The sequence below is a fragment of the Phaenicophaeus curvirostris genome, chromosome 2 (assembly GCF_032191515.1).
Source record: "Phaenicophaeus curvirostris isolate KB17595 chromosome 2, BPBGC_Pcur_1.0, whole genome shotgun sequence".
Taxonomy (NCBI): Eukaryota; Metazoa; Chordata; class Aves; order Cuculiformes; family Cuculidae; genus Phaenicophaeus; species Phaenicophaeus curvirostris.
In genome coordinates this window covers 74,603,479-74,616,539 of record NC_091393.1, presented here as the reverse complement: position 1 = coordinate 74,616,539, position 13,061 = coordinate 74,603,479, and the positions used below count along the sequence as shown (strand labels likewise).

At 39.6% G+C, this 13,061-nt stretch overlaps 1 protein-coding gene across 1 annotated transcript in view; it reads left to right on the top strand.

Annotated features, from left to right (window-relative positions):
* Window positions 1-472: 472 nt before the first annotated feature.
* PRKD3 (protein kinase D3) overlaps window positions 473-13,061 on the top strand; it is a 41,804-nt gene continuing 29,215 nt past the window's right edge. Inside the window, exon 1 of the mRNA XM_069852495.1 lies at window positions 473-1,506. Coding sequence (XP_069708596.1) covers window positions 1,216-1,506 — 291 coding nt within the window. The 5' untranslated portion in view covers window positions 473-1,215. The remainder of the gene's footprint in view (window positions 1,507-13,061) is intronic.

Sequence of the window (13,061 nt, the reverse complement as noted above, 5' to 3'; positions counted from 1 at the left end):
TCCTACAGTTAGATTTTTGTGCAACATGTTCTTCAGTTGGCTTGAATAAAAGTATCAAAATGGTATCCTGAGTACACGCTACTTAGAGGATTTTTAAGTTTTGATATTATGGGTTTTTTTTGACATTTCAATGCATTTACTGTATTTCCTTCCCTACCCACCAGCTTCTCCGTATACACCTACAGAGCAGAGCTGTGGTCTGCTCCCCCTTTTTACTATTAAATGATTTGCTCTGCTCTACTGTTAATTCAAAGGTAACATATTGGGCAGTGTTAGGTCTGATTTGTCTTGTGTATCATGAAGTGGGGAAACAGTTAAGTTCAGATTATAAGTACAAGATGTTACTGACATAGCATATTTGAGTACAAGGAATTGGTGATTGTGCTGCTTCAAAGCAGAGTGGTTAATAAAATTGCATAGCAATGGCACACATTTCATATGCAATGAAAACTTTATCCTTTTCCCCCTACAGGCAGAGCGCAACGTTTCAAAATGCTGGAGGTTATCTGGGTGAAGCTAGAGATTACGTTTGATGTGATTGCGTCTTCAGATGTTCTGCTCCTGCATTTCATGAGCTAAAATATTTTATAAAAATGAAATTGGATACTTTCACTGATCTGCAGGTTAATTGTGTCCTGTGAATTCAGAGACGACTTTCTGAAGGAGGAATAGATTCATCACATACGTGGAGTTCTGTTGTTATTGAAGGATACACTTTTTTATTTTTTCAGTCTAAAAGACTGTGTACATGAAGATGAGTCTGCATTTAAGATATGATCTGTGGAATTAGGTGAATGAGGATACTTTTAATACCAGTGTTTATTAACATCTGTGTTTCCAGCTTTTTATCTTTTTTAATATATAAAAATGAAGGACAAGTATAAAACAGCAGAGCTGATGTATTTCTGTGAGGCCTTTATGTAAGCCTCTGTTGTCCGGACATGGTGCTAAAGGACAGGCAATCTGCTTTTGATCAGCTGATTGTAGCTGTGGAAAAAGAACCTTTAATTTAAAGTGACTTGCATCTGAAGTTATTTTACTCTTGGCTTGCACAGAATGAAAGGGAAAACTAAGTTTTACTGGGCAGGAGTGCTTTACTGAACTAAGAAAGGGAAAGTTACATGATCCTTGTTTTCATTTCAAAACAAGAACTGACAACATATTTTTCTTAGAATTTGACTACTAGGGAGATCTCTACAGAGTAAAGCAAGTCAGATGTCAGCAAACGACTCTTCTCCCCCATCCTTACAGAAGTTTTCCCCACCTACGTGTCATGCTGCTGCACCACAAACCCCAACTTTGTCTTCAAGTCCCCAGTCGGGGCTCTCCAGTCGACTCTCCAATGGCAGTTTCAGTACTCAGAGCCTCACCAACTCCCGGGGCTCTATGCACGGGGTCTCCTTCCTCCTGCAGATTGGTCTCACGCGAGAGACTGTCACGATTGAAGCTCAGGACCTGTCACTCTCTGCTGTTAAAGACCTCGTGTGCTCTATAGTTTACCAGAAGGTATGATATAAAACTACCACTTTATGCTGTTGGCAAATGTTGTTTTGTAATGGGCTGCTAGTAATAACAAAGTGTGACTGGAATATGCCACAAAGATCCACGTTATACATTCACATGTATGCACAACTAAGTTTTGCTACTTCCCAAGATAGAATCTTTTGATTTAAAAGGAGTAAACCTTCCTGTTACTTTCTTTCTTGTGGAATCTAGTAAAAAAAGATACAGTAGTAACTTTTCTGCAAGAATTAGTTTTCACAGTATGAGGGTGTGTTTTCTTCCTTTCAGTGGTTATCACTGATATCTTAGGTTTTTAGTAGTTTATGCTAACTACTGTTAAGCAGTATTCTGGGAATCGTATCGCCAGCTGTGATGAAAGGACCAATTGTGGGTACAGAAATGCACTGCAGGCCTGCAGACTTGCATGATACTGGCTTTTCTTTTTGTTTCTTGTTAATAGTTAAACCCCCCACCAAACGGCTAATACTGTCCTAGTATTGTTTTTCCAATTAAGGAATACATGTGTTACTCTGTTACAAGAGGACTGTTATCAGCATAAGTTCTATTAAGAGTGGGTTGACCAAGAAATAAAAATATCTTGGCATACTTTTCAGATGCGCCTTGGTTAAGCTGTTGCAAGTTCTGACTCTCTAGGAAGGAAATAGCACTGATCTTGCAGTTTTGGTGTCCAAGTTTATCTCTAGTTAGGTTAGGTGGGTTAGATCCTACTAAGCAGCCTGAGAGGTAGCTAATGTTGTTTAATAAAATAATTAAGAAATGCTCTTTTCCTTGGAGAGGCCTTGGGTGGTTGGAAGGGAAGGAGTCTAAGGTAGGTTATTTTGTAGGGAATTGTTTTCTCCATGTCTTACATTGTTGTGATTGGTATTTATGATTGATTCATTTTATAAGATAATACTTTTTTACTTAATAGCTTGAAAGAACATAAATGCAAATATTATATGAACTCTCATTTGCATATGTTTGCGTACCTTGTTTTCTGCCATCTCATAACTTATTGCATCTTCCATATTTTTATAAACTAGTTGGCAAAACAGCTGGTTTCTGAGTAAGTTTATGGGCTAGCAAAATGCAGTTCAGTGTGGTAGTTCCTTTCTGAGGAGGCAAGTTATTTGGGTCAATTTTTTTTTTTTTGTATCATACATGTTAGGTGTACTTTTTCGCAGCCATTTTAGGGGCTGTTTTTTTTTTCTTTATCAACTCCTCTTTGCATCTGCATATTTCCTGTCTTCTGTCTTGAAGAAAGATGAAAACAAATATAGTCACACTTTTATTTTTCCTTTCTGTCTCTTAGCAGGCTCAGCTAAAAGTTTAGCTTAAGTTCTTGTTATACCTCAAAAAAAATTCTTTTATGCTGAGCCTAAACTACTGCAAAACCGATGATTTCACGGTCAGTTTTCCTCTTTTTGTCTGGTTTTGATTCAGTTTATGTTCTCCTGCAGCTAGTTCTACCAGTAGATGACTGCTCAGTGTGAAAGCACGTTTGCAAGCAGTGAACTGATCGGGAAACAACCATATGTTTGGCGGATTCATCTCTCATAAGTAGTTTTGCAGCCAGTGTACGAGTGGCAGTATCTTCCCTCCACCCTGTATTTGACAGCAGTATGTCCTGCCTTGACTTCTTTTCTCCTAGATCTAGTGGCTGTTGCAGTCATATTTAATATCCTAGTATTGATTTGCATGCTTTTGTATTTGTGTAAAAATTGTGAACTGTGTAGCGTCATGAATATGGTTGCCTGTTTTTTCTAGTTGAAAGCTTTGAAGCTATGGGTATGCTGTTGAGATTCTACAGTGTTTAAAGCTTCCCTTTCTTCTGGTATTTCACAGCCTGCTTAAGCTGTGTTTTCTTGACCAGTGCCTAGCTCTCAGCTTCAAGGTACCGAAGTGATAGTCCTGTAGTTAGCAGTATCTGCTTATTGTTGCACTTCTTTAATGAAAAAAAGAGAAATATATTTTTTTACTTGGAATCATCTATGGCCTTTCTTCTTTTTTGATTCTTATCTTTACTTGAATTAAATGGAAGTTTCCATACTTATTCGTAGTATTGCTTTTAAATCACATTTTAGACTTCTATTTCTCAACATATCTGCAACAAAGAAGTTTCATAGGATCATAGAATCATAGAATAACCAGGTTGGAAGAGGCCCACCGGATCATCGAGTCCAACCATTCCTATCAAACACTAAACCACGCCCCTCAGCACCTCGTCCACCCGTGCCTTAAACACCTCCAGGGAAGGTGACTCGACCACCTCCCTGGGCAGCCTGATCCAGTGCCCAATGACCCTTTCTGTGAAAAATTTTTTCCTAATGTCCAGCCTAAACCTCCCCTGGTGGAGCTTGAGGCCATTCCCTCTTGTCCTGTTTCAGGTATCCTTCGTCATTTGCTTGTGAGCTTGAGATACCTGCCTAACTCCGTTTAAGGCTACAATTGCAGTATCAAGAATGTTGATTAGGACTTGCAGCAGATCTCTGAGGAGGCTGGATTTTAACCTTTGTAAAAGTAATTATAGTATCCTTACAAGTTTTCAGAAAAACAACACTATGTATGGTCTTTATTTCTTTCAGTGAAGTAATGAACTGGGGGAAAACAATCCTGAAAAAGCCTGTGTTGGAGAACGGTTTAGTTAGGAAATAAGTATCGTGTTTACCTACTGCTCTTTCATAGTGCTTTCTGTATTGCCAGTCTTGCTGTGTTGTTGATGGTCAGCTTCCTGCTTCAGACACTGCTGTTCGGTGCAGCTTATTCGGGTTTTACAGAACAGTAATTAAAAGTAGCTTCAGCAGAACTGAAACTAAAGAGGCATGTGTCCGCAGGAAGAGCAAGATGAGGGCTGCAAGTATTTGATGTGTCTCTTAGCTCTGTTAAAAGTGTTCCAAACATAAGGAGAAGAGCAAAACTTGTATCAAGTGTAAAGTTAAATTTGTGAGGCGCTATGTCAGGGATATGGTATATCAGAATGCTTAACAGAAGTCCTCAGATAAAACTGAAGTTTAGACTTTGTAAGAATGTTTCAGAAAAAATCTTGATTGTAGTCTCAATCTTCTCTGTTCATTCTGTATCTAGATTGCTGTATATTAAAGTACCAGACATACAGTTCTCAGGGGTAAGTCTGAAGGGGAACCAAAGCATGCACAGATATGACTGCTGGAGTAGAGTGTTTAGAAGCAGAAAAATGTGTAGCCTAAGTTGTGGATGGACAATATCTGTCCTCGAACAATGATCAGGTATTAGAGGCAAGTTCTTAATCCTGTTTTGTGTTAAATACTGTTTCTTCATTCCTGACACGAGTAGGCCATAGGGCTTATTATCTCAAAGCTAGAAACACACACACATTGATGCTCCACTGCCTACAAACTGAGAATAATCTAGGACAGTGTGCTATAAATGCTTTATTCTAGCTCATTTATTTCGTTCTAGTTAAACTAATACCTATACACGAATAAGAATTTGATTGTTTGTGCTTATTACTTGCATTACTTGTACCTGCAAGATTTATTGTTAACTTTTTTCTTAAGCTTAGGAGTTTTATTTTCATGATTCTGTAACTTCCCTTATCTATCTTTTACATCTACAAACCCGTCCTTCATAGTTTTCGTTTTCAGTCATACTCTGCATTCTCCTCCTTTGCATACTTTTCCTCCGATGGCTCTGCTACATTTTGTTATGAAATAGACTGACTGCCCTCCTAAGATATTAAGGATAATATGCCTAAGATAGTAGGATGTTTGCCTGAAATTCTTGGGATCCTTTGTGTTGCCTTCTATTTGACTTGACTAGTGTTACACTATTTAGCTTTACAGTCTGTTTCTTAGTCTTCTCAACTAGTTTTTCTGCTTCACTGTGCCCAAACGGTCACCACTCAGCAAAGTCAAAGGGGTATTTCTTATGTCTTACTGATTAGTAAACTTCTCTTGGATTTGTCTTACGTATTTGCTTAACAGGGTGCTCTCAATACGCCTTAAATTCAAAAAAGAAAATAAAAGCCAAGCCAGACTTATTTTCTAACTCTCCTCTTTTTCTTTCTCTGTCCTTATATTTTTCTAGTTTCATTCATGTTTACTGCACTTGTTTCCTGTCTACTTATCTTTTCCTTATCAAACTTGATCCAGCCTAGTATTTTTTGTCTACCTTGTGCCTTATTTCATTTGCCTGCAAAAGTAACTTTTTCCTTCTTTTCCTTCTTTTCCTTTTTGCCTGTTTCAGGTTTGCTCTTAACCCTTCTTCACCAACAATGTTTACAATTCTGCTATTGCCGCACTCTTCCATGTATAGCTTGGTTTTTTTTCATTTCTTTCTTCAAAGTAGTTTCAAAATTGTCTTGCTTATGTATAGGCTTGAAACCCTTATCTAGCACCTGTTGCTTTCATCTTGGTTCCTGTAACTCTGGTGTGTTTGCTGTCTTTGCTTTTGCTAGCAATATTTTTGTTGTCTTCATTTTTCTTCCTAAAATAACTGTCTTTCAGCTGCACGTATACTTCTCTGTGTCTCAACAGCAAATTCATGATTATGTATAATCACATTTCTACTTGGTTACTGGTGTCCTATATGCTTCCTTCATATTTAATCTTGTTTTTTGGCGATTTTTTCCATGTTAGGTTTTTTTTGGTCATCTTTCTCTCCATAGGCAGAGTCAATAAGATGTTGTTGTTTACCTTAAATGTTGCCTTCTCTCCCAACTGTACTTAGGCTTTCTTACTAGCTGTAGTTCCCTGATTGTTTCCTGCTCGTTTTGACTTGCTTTAAATCAGGCCTTAATCTGTCAATAACCACTTGCACAGGTACATAACACGTACACACTTGTATTTATTTCTTCAGGATTGTGGAAGGTGTTAATTTTTTGCTAACTGGAATGTGACTGAAGTTCTTGAGTTGTCTGGGAAACTAGGTAGCTTCCTTTGAAGATGAAGTAGACTTGGGGTGGGAGGAATGAGATGTGTTGAGACATTTTGCTTTGATGATCAGGGGAAAAAAAGCCTGACATGGAGAACACACAATTATCTGTAGGATTTTCCAAGCAAGTGACAATTAACTGTGCACTTCTATTATTCATATACCTAGGAACTCGAGTTTTATTGGGACTGTATTAAAGTGGTTTGGATAGCTAGCTCTTCAGTGAAGGCTGCTGAAGAGGTGGGGGGAAAGTGTTTATTTTAAAATACTTTAAATTGTTATGTTGTGGAAAGGCCAAAACATGTGGAATGTATATGAGCTGTCTTCCAAAAGACTGGACACTGTCTTGGTAATGGGGAACTATCTAAGCAAATTGTGGCAGAGGTGACAACTTGAAGCTTACTATGATTTCTCAAGTGTTAACAGATGTTTTGCTAATAAAATATTGAGAAGTAAAAGAATCATATTACAGAGATCATATTACAACCTATCCATATTACAAATGTGTCTCCACAACTCTGCAGTAACTGCTGAATTTGGTGTAATGAATAGGTAACAGTACTGCAGTTATCCTTCTGGGTTTTTCCTCCAGTTTAGGCTTGCAGTAGTTCATGGTTCTTATTTTTGAATTGGTCTAAAATATTTGCAAATCATGTTTTGTATTCATCAACTGTATTCAAGTCTTCTCCCACCTCCCTCGCTGTTGGTCTGCCTTCTTGACTTGTCAACTGCTGTCTTTGACCTGTTATAAACAAGAAAGTGGAGTAATAGAGTTGAGGCATGAGGAGCAAACTTGCCTGTGAAAATATGGGACCTGGGGAGTACTGGAGGTACAGAGCTAGCGTATGTGGGGTAGATTAGTTATTTCCAGAATTGTAATAGGTTTTTGTGCTGGAAAACCTAGCCAAGCAGTAGTCCAAGTATGTCTGTACTGAGGCATCTGGTGAAGGGAAGATCTCATGCAACACGTTTGAAGCTGGTTGTCTGTGTGATAATGTGATTTGGCACATGATTCTAAAGAGTGGGAGTGAATAGCTGGGTAGGGATGCAGGATAATAGATTGGAGTGATTTCAGTGAACGAAGATACTTTCCAAGGTAGTGGGTGTTTTGCACCATTAGACTTTGGAATTAACTTCCAGTGGTTAGAAGCATTTGTTTTGAGTTATGATGGGTCATGAGATATTGGACCTTGAAACAATATCCGCCTACACTTTTCCCTAGTGTGAATTTTTGGCGACTAGTCCAGAACTTTGTAAAGTAAGTCCTGGAACTTGAAGTAGAGGGATTTGTCAGTTACTGCCAAGACAGAAAGAAGCCTGAGTTGTGTTTTCATCCAGCAGTACTGGCCCCTGTATATTGAGCTCTTCTGGGTTAGAAGAATGGTGTAATGCACTGTCAATTAAAACTAGACATACTGTGATACTTACAGTGTAAGCATTCTAGATAACAACCAATTGTTTTTCTCAGTGTAACTGCAATAATGCACTAGTAAGATTACTTGTGCTAGTACCACCCAAGTACAAAGGACTGCATACATTCTTTACGAAAGCTGATGATATTGGTGTAGCAGAGATTAATTCTGGCACAGTCTATTGCATACGTAGACTTCCCGCAAGTAATTTTCTGTAGTTAGATGCTCTTTTGGAACTATTAACACTGGGAACAGTCTCCTTTTTGCTTTTAGGAAGCATAGTAATATTGGGATTAGCAGTTTATATGATCTGAGTCACTGTGCAGATACTTCAGGCTTTTACACAGGGAAGTAATAGCTGTATAATCCTGTAAGATAAAGCAGGCTTTAAAAAATTCTGCTTTGAGTTTTGTTTTCAAATTTATATTATGAGCTCTTAACACTTCAAAGGAACTGGATAGTGTTCTTCCTTAGTAGCATCGTGTCACTGAGCCTATGGAAAGCTATAAAAGCTGTACTTTGCTGCAGTAAGAGGGAGAAAAATTTGATAGTGTACAACTTGAACATAGTTTGAGCTTTGTGTAGATATTCTGTTAAAAGGTACCACTTGAAATAAAAACCTTGTTAATCGATGAGGTTATTCTTGGCCAGCAGTCTGCACATAGCCTTCTGGCTAAGGTGCTAGCAAGGAATGCTGTATTCCCAAATGTACTGGGGAGCGGAAGAGAGAGCAGGGCGCCTCAGGTCTGTAAGGAGCCAAGCTGTGCTTGCACAGCTCCCCGCATTGAAGCCTGGCCAAGTGCCTTAGACACAGGCTCTGATGGGCCACCTGCAGCTCATCAGGGCCGGCCATGCAGAGGGCAGCCAGCCAGCGCTTCCATTGCTTTGGGCGCACAGGACTTCAGTGGGGGCAGAGGAGAGTAATCTAAGCTGAAGCGTGTGGAAAGGAGCGGTCAGAGGCGTATTTGTGTTAGGGTCTTTTGTAACAGGGAAATCGTGTGTGGGGAGGATTGTGCAAGGAAAGGGCAGGGACTTGTTCATCAAACTCAAAAAGTTTTTCTTAGGGGTGATTAAATCCAACAGCCTCCTGGCAGAGGCGAGGCTGCTGCAGCTCCATGCTCTGGGTCCAACCAATAGCAAGGCTAACCACGTATTCCCAGTAAGCACAGGCACTTGGATACAGGTGTACAAGACGTGTGTGTACGCGCAGATTGACACAGGCAGGCACATAGAGCACTCGCATGAACACAGGCAGCACCAATGGTCTCATACTGTATCCTTCTCTGGTGGCTCAGGATGAAAGTCTGTTAGCGGACACACACACACTGCACAAAAACCCAACCAAAACCCAACAACAACAAAGTTGGATGACTTCAGCAGCTGGGCTTAGGCACTCTCTGCCCCATAGCATCCACTGGTTCTTGGTCTTTCCAGTTCCTGGCACCTGGATATTCAAGCTCTTGATTTCACTCACCCTGGTCTCTACAGCCACTGGCATCATGACACATGGATCCTCTGACCTGTGGTCTGTCTTTTTCTGGCACTCAGACAGAATGACAGAATTGTTTACGTTGGAAAAGACCTTTAAGTTCATTAAGTCCGAACATAAATCTAACACTTTCAAGTGCCCCAATAAACCACGTCCCTAAGCACCACATCTCCGTGCCTTTTAAATACTTCCAGGGATGGGGACTTGACCACTTCCCTGGGCAGGCTGTTCCAATGCTTGACAACTCTTTCAGTAAAGTAATATTTTCTAATATCCAGTCTAAACCTCACCCAACACATCTCAAAGCCATTATCTTCTGTCCTATCACTTGTTACTTGGGAGATGAAACCAACACCCGCCTCACTACAACCTCCTTTCAGGTAGCTGTAGAGAGCAATAAGGTCTCCCTTTGGCTTCCTTTTCTGCAGGCTAAACAACCCTAGTTTCCTCAGCTGCTTCTCATAAGATTTGTGCTTCAGAGCCTTCACCAATTTTGCTCCCCTCCTTTGGACAAGTGCCAGCAGCAAAATGCCTTTCCTGTAGGGAGGGGCCCAAAACTGAACACAACCTCCCCCTGTACACACATGTGTGCTCAGAATTGAGAACCTATCAACTAGGAAAATAGTTAGAAATGGAATTTAATTAAAAGATAGGACAGGTGGTGCTGATCAGGTACAAGGCATGGCCAGACAATTATTTTGACCAGTCCCTGTTTACAGTGCCCAACCAACCTTTTTTTCATCTTCTTATGCCTCCATGTTTTCCCCATGTTAATTTGTTCCTGAATTGCCTCTTTCCTTGCCTTTGGTTCCTTCAATAAACATCTCACAATAAGTCTTGTACAGTCTGAGTTCCCTGGCGTCTTATGATGTGTCCCATGCCATTGGACAGCAACCCCTGTCAGTCTAAAAGGTGTTCTAGTGTTGACATACCTTGATGGGTTTTGTGGCTGGAAACTGGGGCTGAGGCTCTTCTGCGATAGCCCTGGGAGGGGCCTTTTCCTTGGAGTCCTACATTTGTGTTCCCTACCTGCCTCTGTGCTCCTCAGGCATATGGAGATGGGCCTTTGGTGGGCTGGTGTCTCCTGTAATGAACGTGGGAGGAGCTGGTCAGGGTGCATACGGGCTGCCCAGCCTGCCTTGTTCCTCTTGGCTCCTTCGTGGACTGGAGACATACACATAACCTAACAGGCAGGATAGGGAGGGGAGCTGTTGCAAGATTCCTCAGCTATGCCTGTGCCTGTTGTGGATTCAGGAAAACCTTGTAGCAACTGCAGTGACTGTTTTGAGAGATCAGCAAAACATGTCGCTACAGCATCATAAGCATTCACTATAGGCAGCTTAAAAGGTCAATTCAATTAACATAGAACCAAATGAGGATATTGATGCCGGCAGTTATGACAATCTGTAATGGATGATATTATAGGTTGGTTTTTTTTCCGATGCTTTTATCCATAGAAATTAATGTAGCCGTTGCCTGGAATTTACTTGAAAATGAAATCTTAATTATAGGCATTATACTATGATTTACAAACTTTGGAATTGATGTTGATGCTGCTTTCTAAGGAATGTAATGTCTAAGGTCTCTAATGGTTACACTTGCTCTCACAAAGGGTATTTGAAAATTCATCTGTAACTCTTGTTTATTGTGTGAGCTAATGCTTTTTATTCACCAAAATTAATATAGTATGCTTAAAACATTTTAACAAATCCAGGATTTGTATGTGAGTGGTAAATAATACACATGCAGAATACTTATGGTCATAGCATGTAAAATAAGTACTTCTTGGTACGTGACCTTTGGTTACTGAGGTGGGGAATTATATGTAGGGATATTCTGGCAGCTGCACGATAAGTTTATGGTCTCAAAGAATGAAAAAAAGAAATAAAGACTTATTTTTGTCAAAAGAAGGAGACTTAAACCTACGAATTACCTTAGAGGTTCCTTAAATTCTGTGGTTTGTAGGTGGTTCTGCGAACTTAATACAAAGAGGCAATAATTCACACGGATTCTCTGAATCATCAGTTGTTTGCCTGGCAGCTGAAATTAATATCACCATTAATAAAAAGTGTCATGTTTATCTCCAGGCAGATATACACCAATTTATGTTGATTTAATTTCCCTTCTGTTGGAACTAAGGTTTTCAGCAGCATAATGCAGTTGATAGACTATAAATAGAAGTTATCTTGAGGGTACAGTTGATTATAGCATCGATGCGGTAGCATAATGCTTGTTGATAGTAGTATTATGATGTGATACCTGGCTAAATAGTGTACATAGTATCAAAGAATAAAACCTTGCAGCACTTATTAAAAGGTGTAAATATAACATGTTTTCTTGTTAACTGAGGCACAGTGGAATTTTGGGTTAGATCTTAAAGCACGTTTATGCACTATTTCAGGTATGAAGAACTGTCAGTTCCCTTGGAAGAATTACTAGTGTGCATGTACTGAATATAAAATCAAATCCTGTGCATCCCTGTAGTGATACTGAGACACATATTTGGGCAGCACAGCTAATTCTGAAGCCTTGCACTTGCTTTCCTTATACAAATAACCTTTGGAAGATTGGAAATATGTAATTTTGAGAATATTCATAAATATTTGCTATTTATCAAGATGAATCAGTGGTTGAGTACACTGAACTATAGTATGACAAGGAAGGAGTTCTTTCAGGTAATTCCAGATGACCTAAGGGATTTTAAGGAACATTTTTTTACTGTATAAGGGTTTAGAAAGCGACTCGTTTAGGGGGATACAATACTACTGTCGTATCTGTACTGTCTTGAGTACTGTACGGAATACAAGAGAGTTTCAGATTTGTGTAGGGAACCTAAGAGTGGGTTGGGAGGCAGAGGAGGCTGCCTGCTACTTTGGCATCAGCTTAGTAAATCAGTTTCTTGGTTCTGTGAATTAAATAAGTACTGGTGTCCATATAATTTTGTCAGGTCTGTATTTTGCTTTTGCATGGGATAAAGTCACCTTCCCTGGAGGTGTTTAAGGGACGGGTGGACGAGACGCTGAGGGGTATGGTTTAGTGTTTGATAGAAATGGTTGGACTCGATGATCCTGTGGGTCTTTCCCAACCTATTGATTCTGTGATTCTGTGAAATGACACAAATTCTGCCTTTCTTTGTGATTGCCCAAAGAGACAGTATGCTTTCCGGAGCATGGGGATTCTTCAGGATTATGTATAGTGTAAATGTGTAGGATGTGCACACCAAAACAGAGAATGCCAAATTTAATATTTTTAAAAAAAATGGCACCAGAAAGAAGAAACTATTTTCTCTTTGAATGGAGAGGGAGTGTGAAAACGATGGGCATGACAGGTCCCTTCACTATGTCTTTCATTTGATAGAAGCAAGTCTTTGAGTGCTTTTGTTGGGGACAATTACTATACCACAAGCTTTATGCAGTTTAGATCCCGTTACTTATTGACTGTACAAGATCTAAACTACCAAACTATAGTCTGTTACCTAATTCAGTGAAAGTCTTTTGCGTACTTCTCCATATTTTTTCCCACGTTCTTTCTGTTTTCTTCTGTGGACCACTTCTATGTGTGCGTTCCTACCTGAAGTCTGAATTCTGGCTAAACCAAAAAGGTCAAAGGACCTGTTTTCTTCACTACTTATTCTTCTCCAGGGTCTATTCCTGCTCTTTTTGTCTGTGAACTGTCTGTTTACTTTTAAGCTTTTCATTTTAAGTTTTGCTCACGCTTGACAATATTTTGTGAAGTGGTGGAAGTGC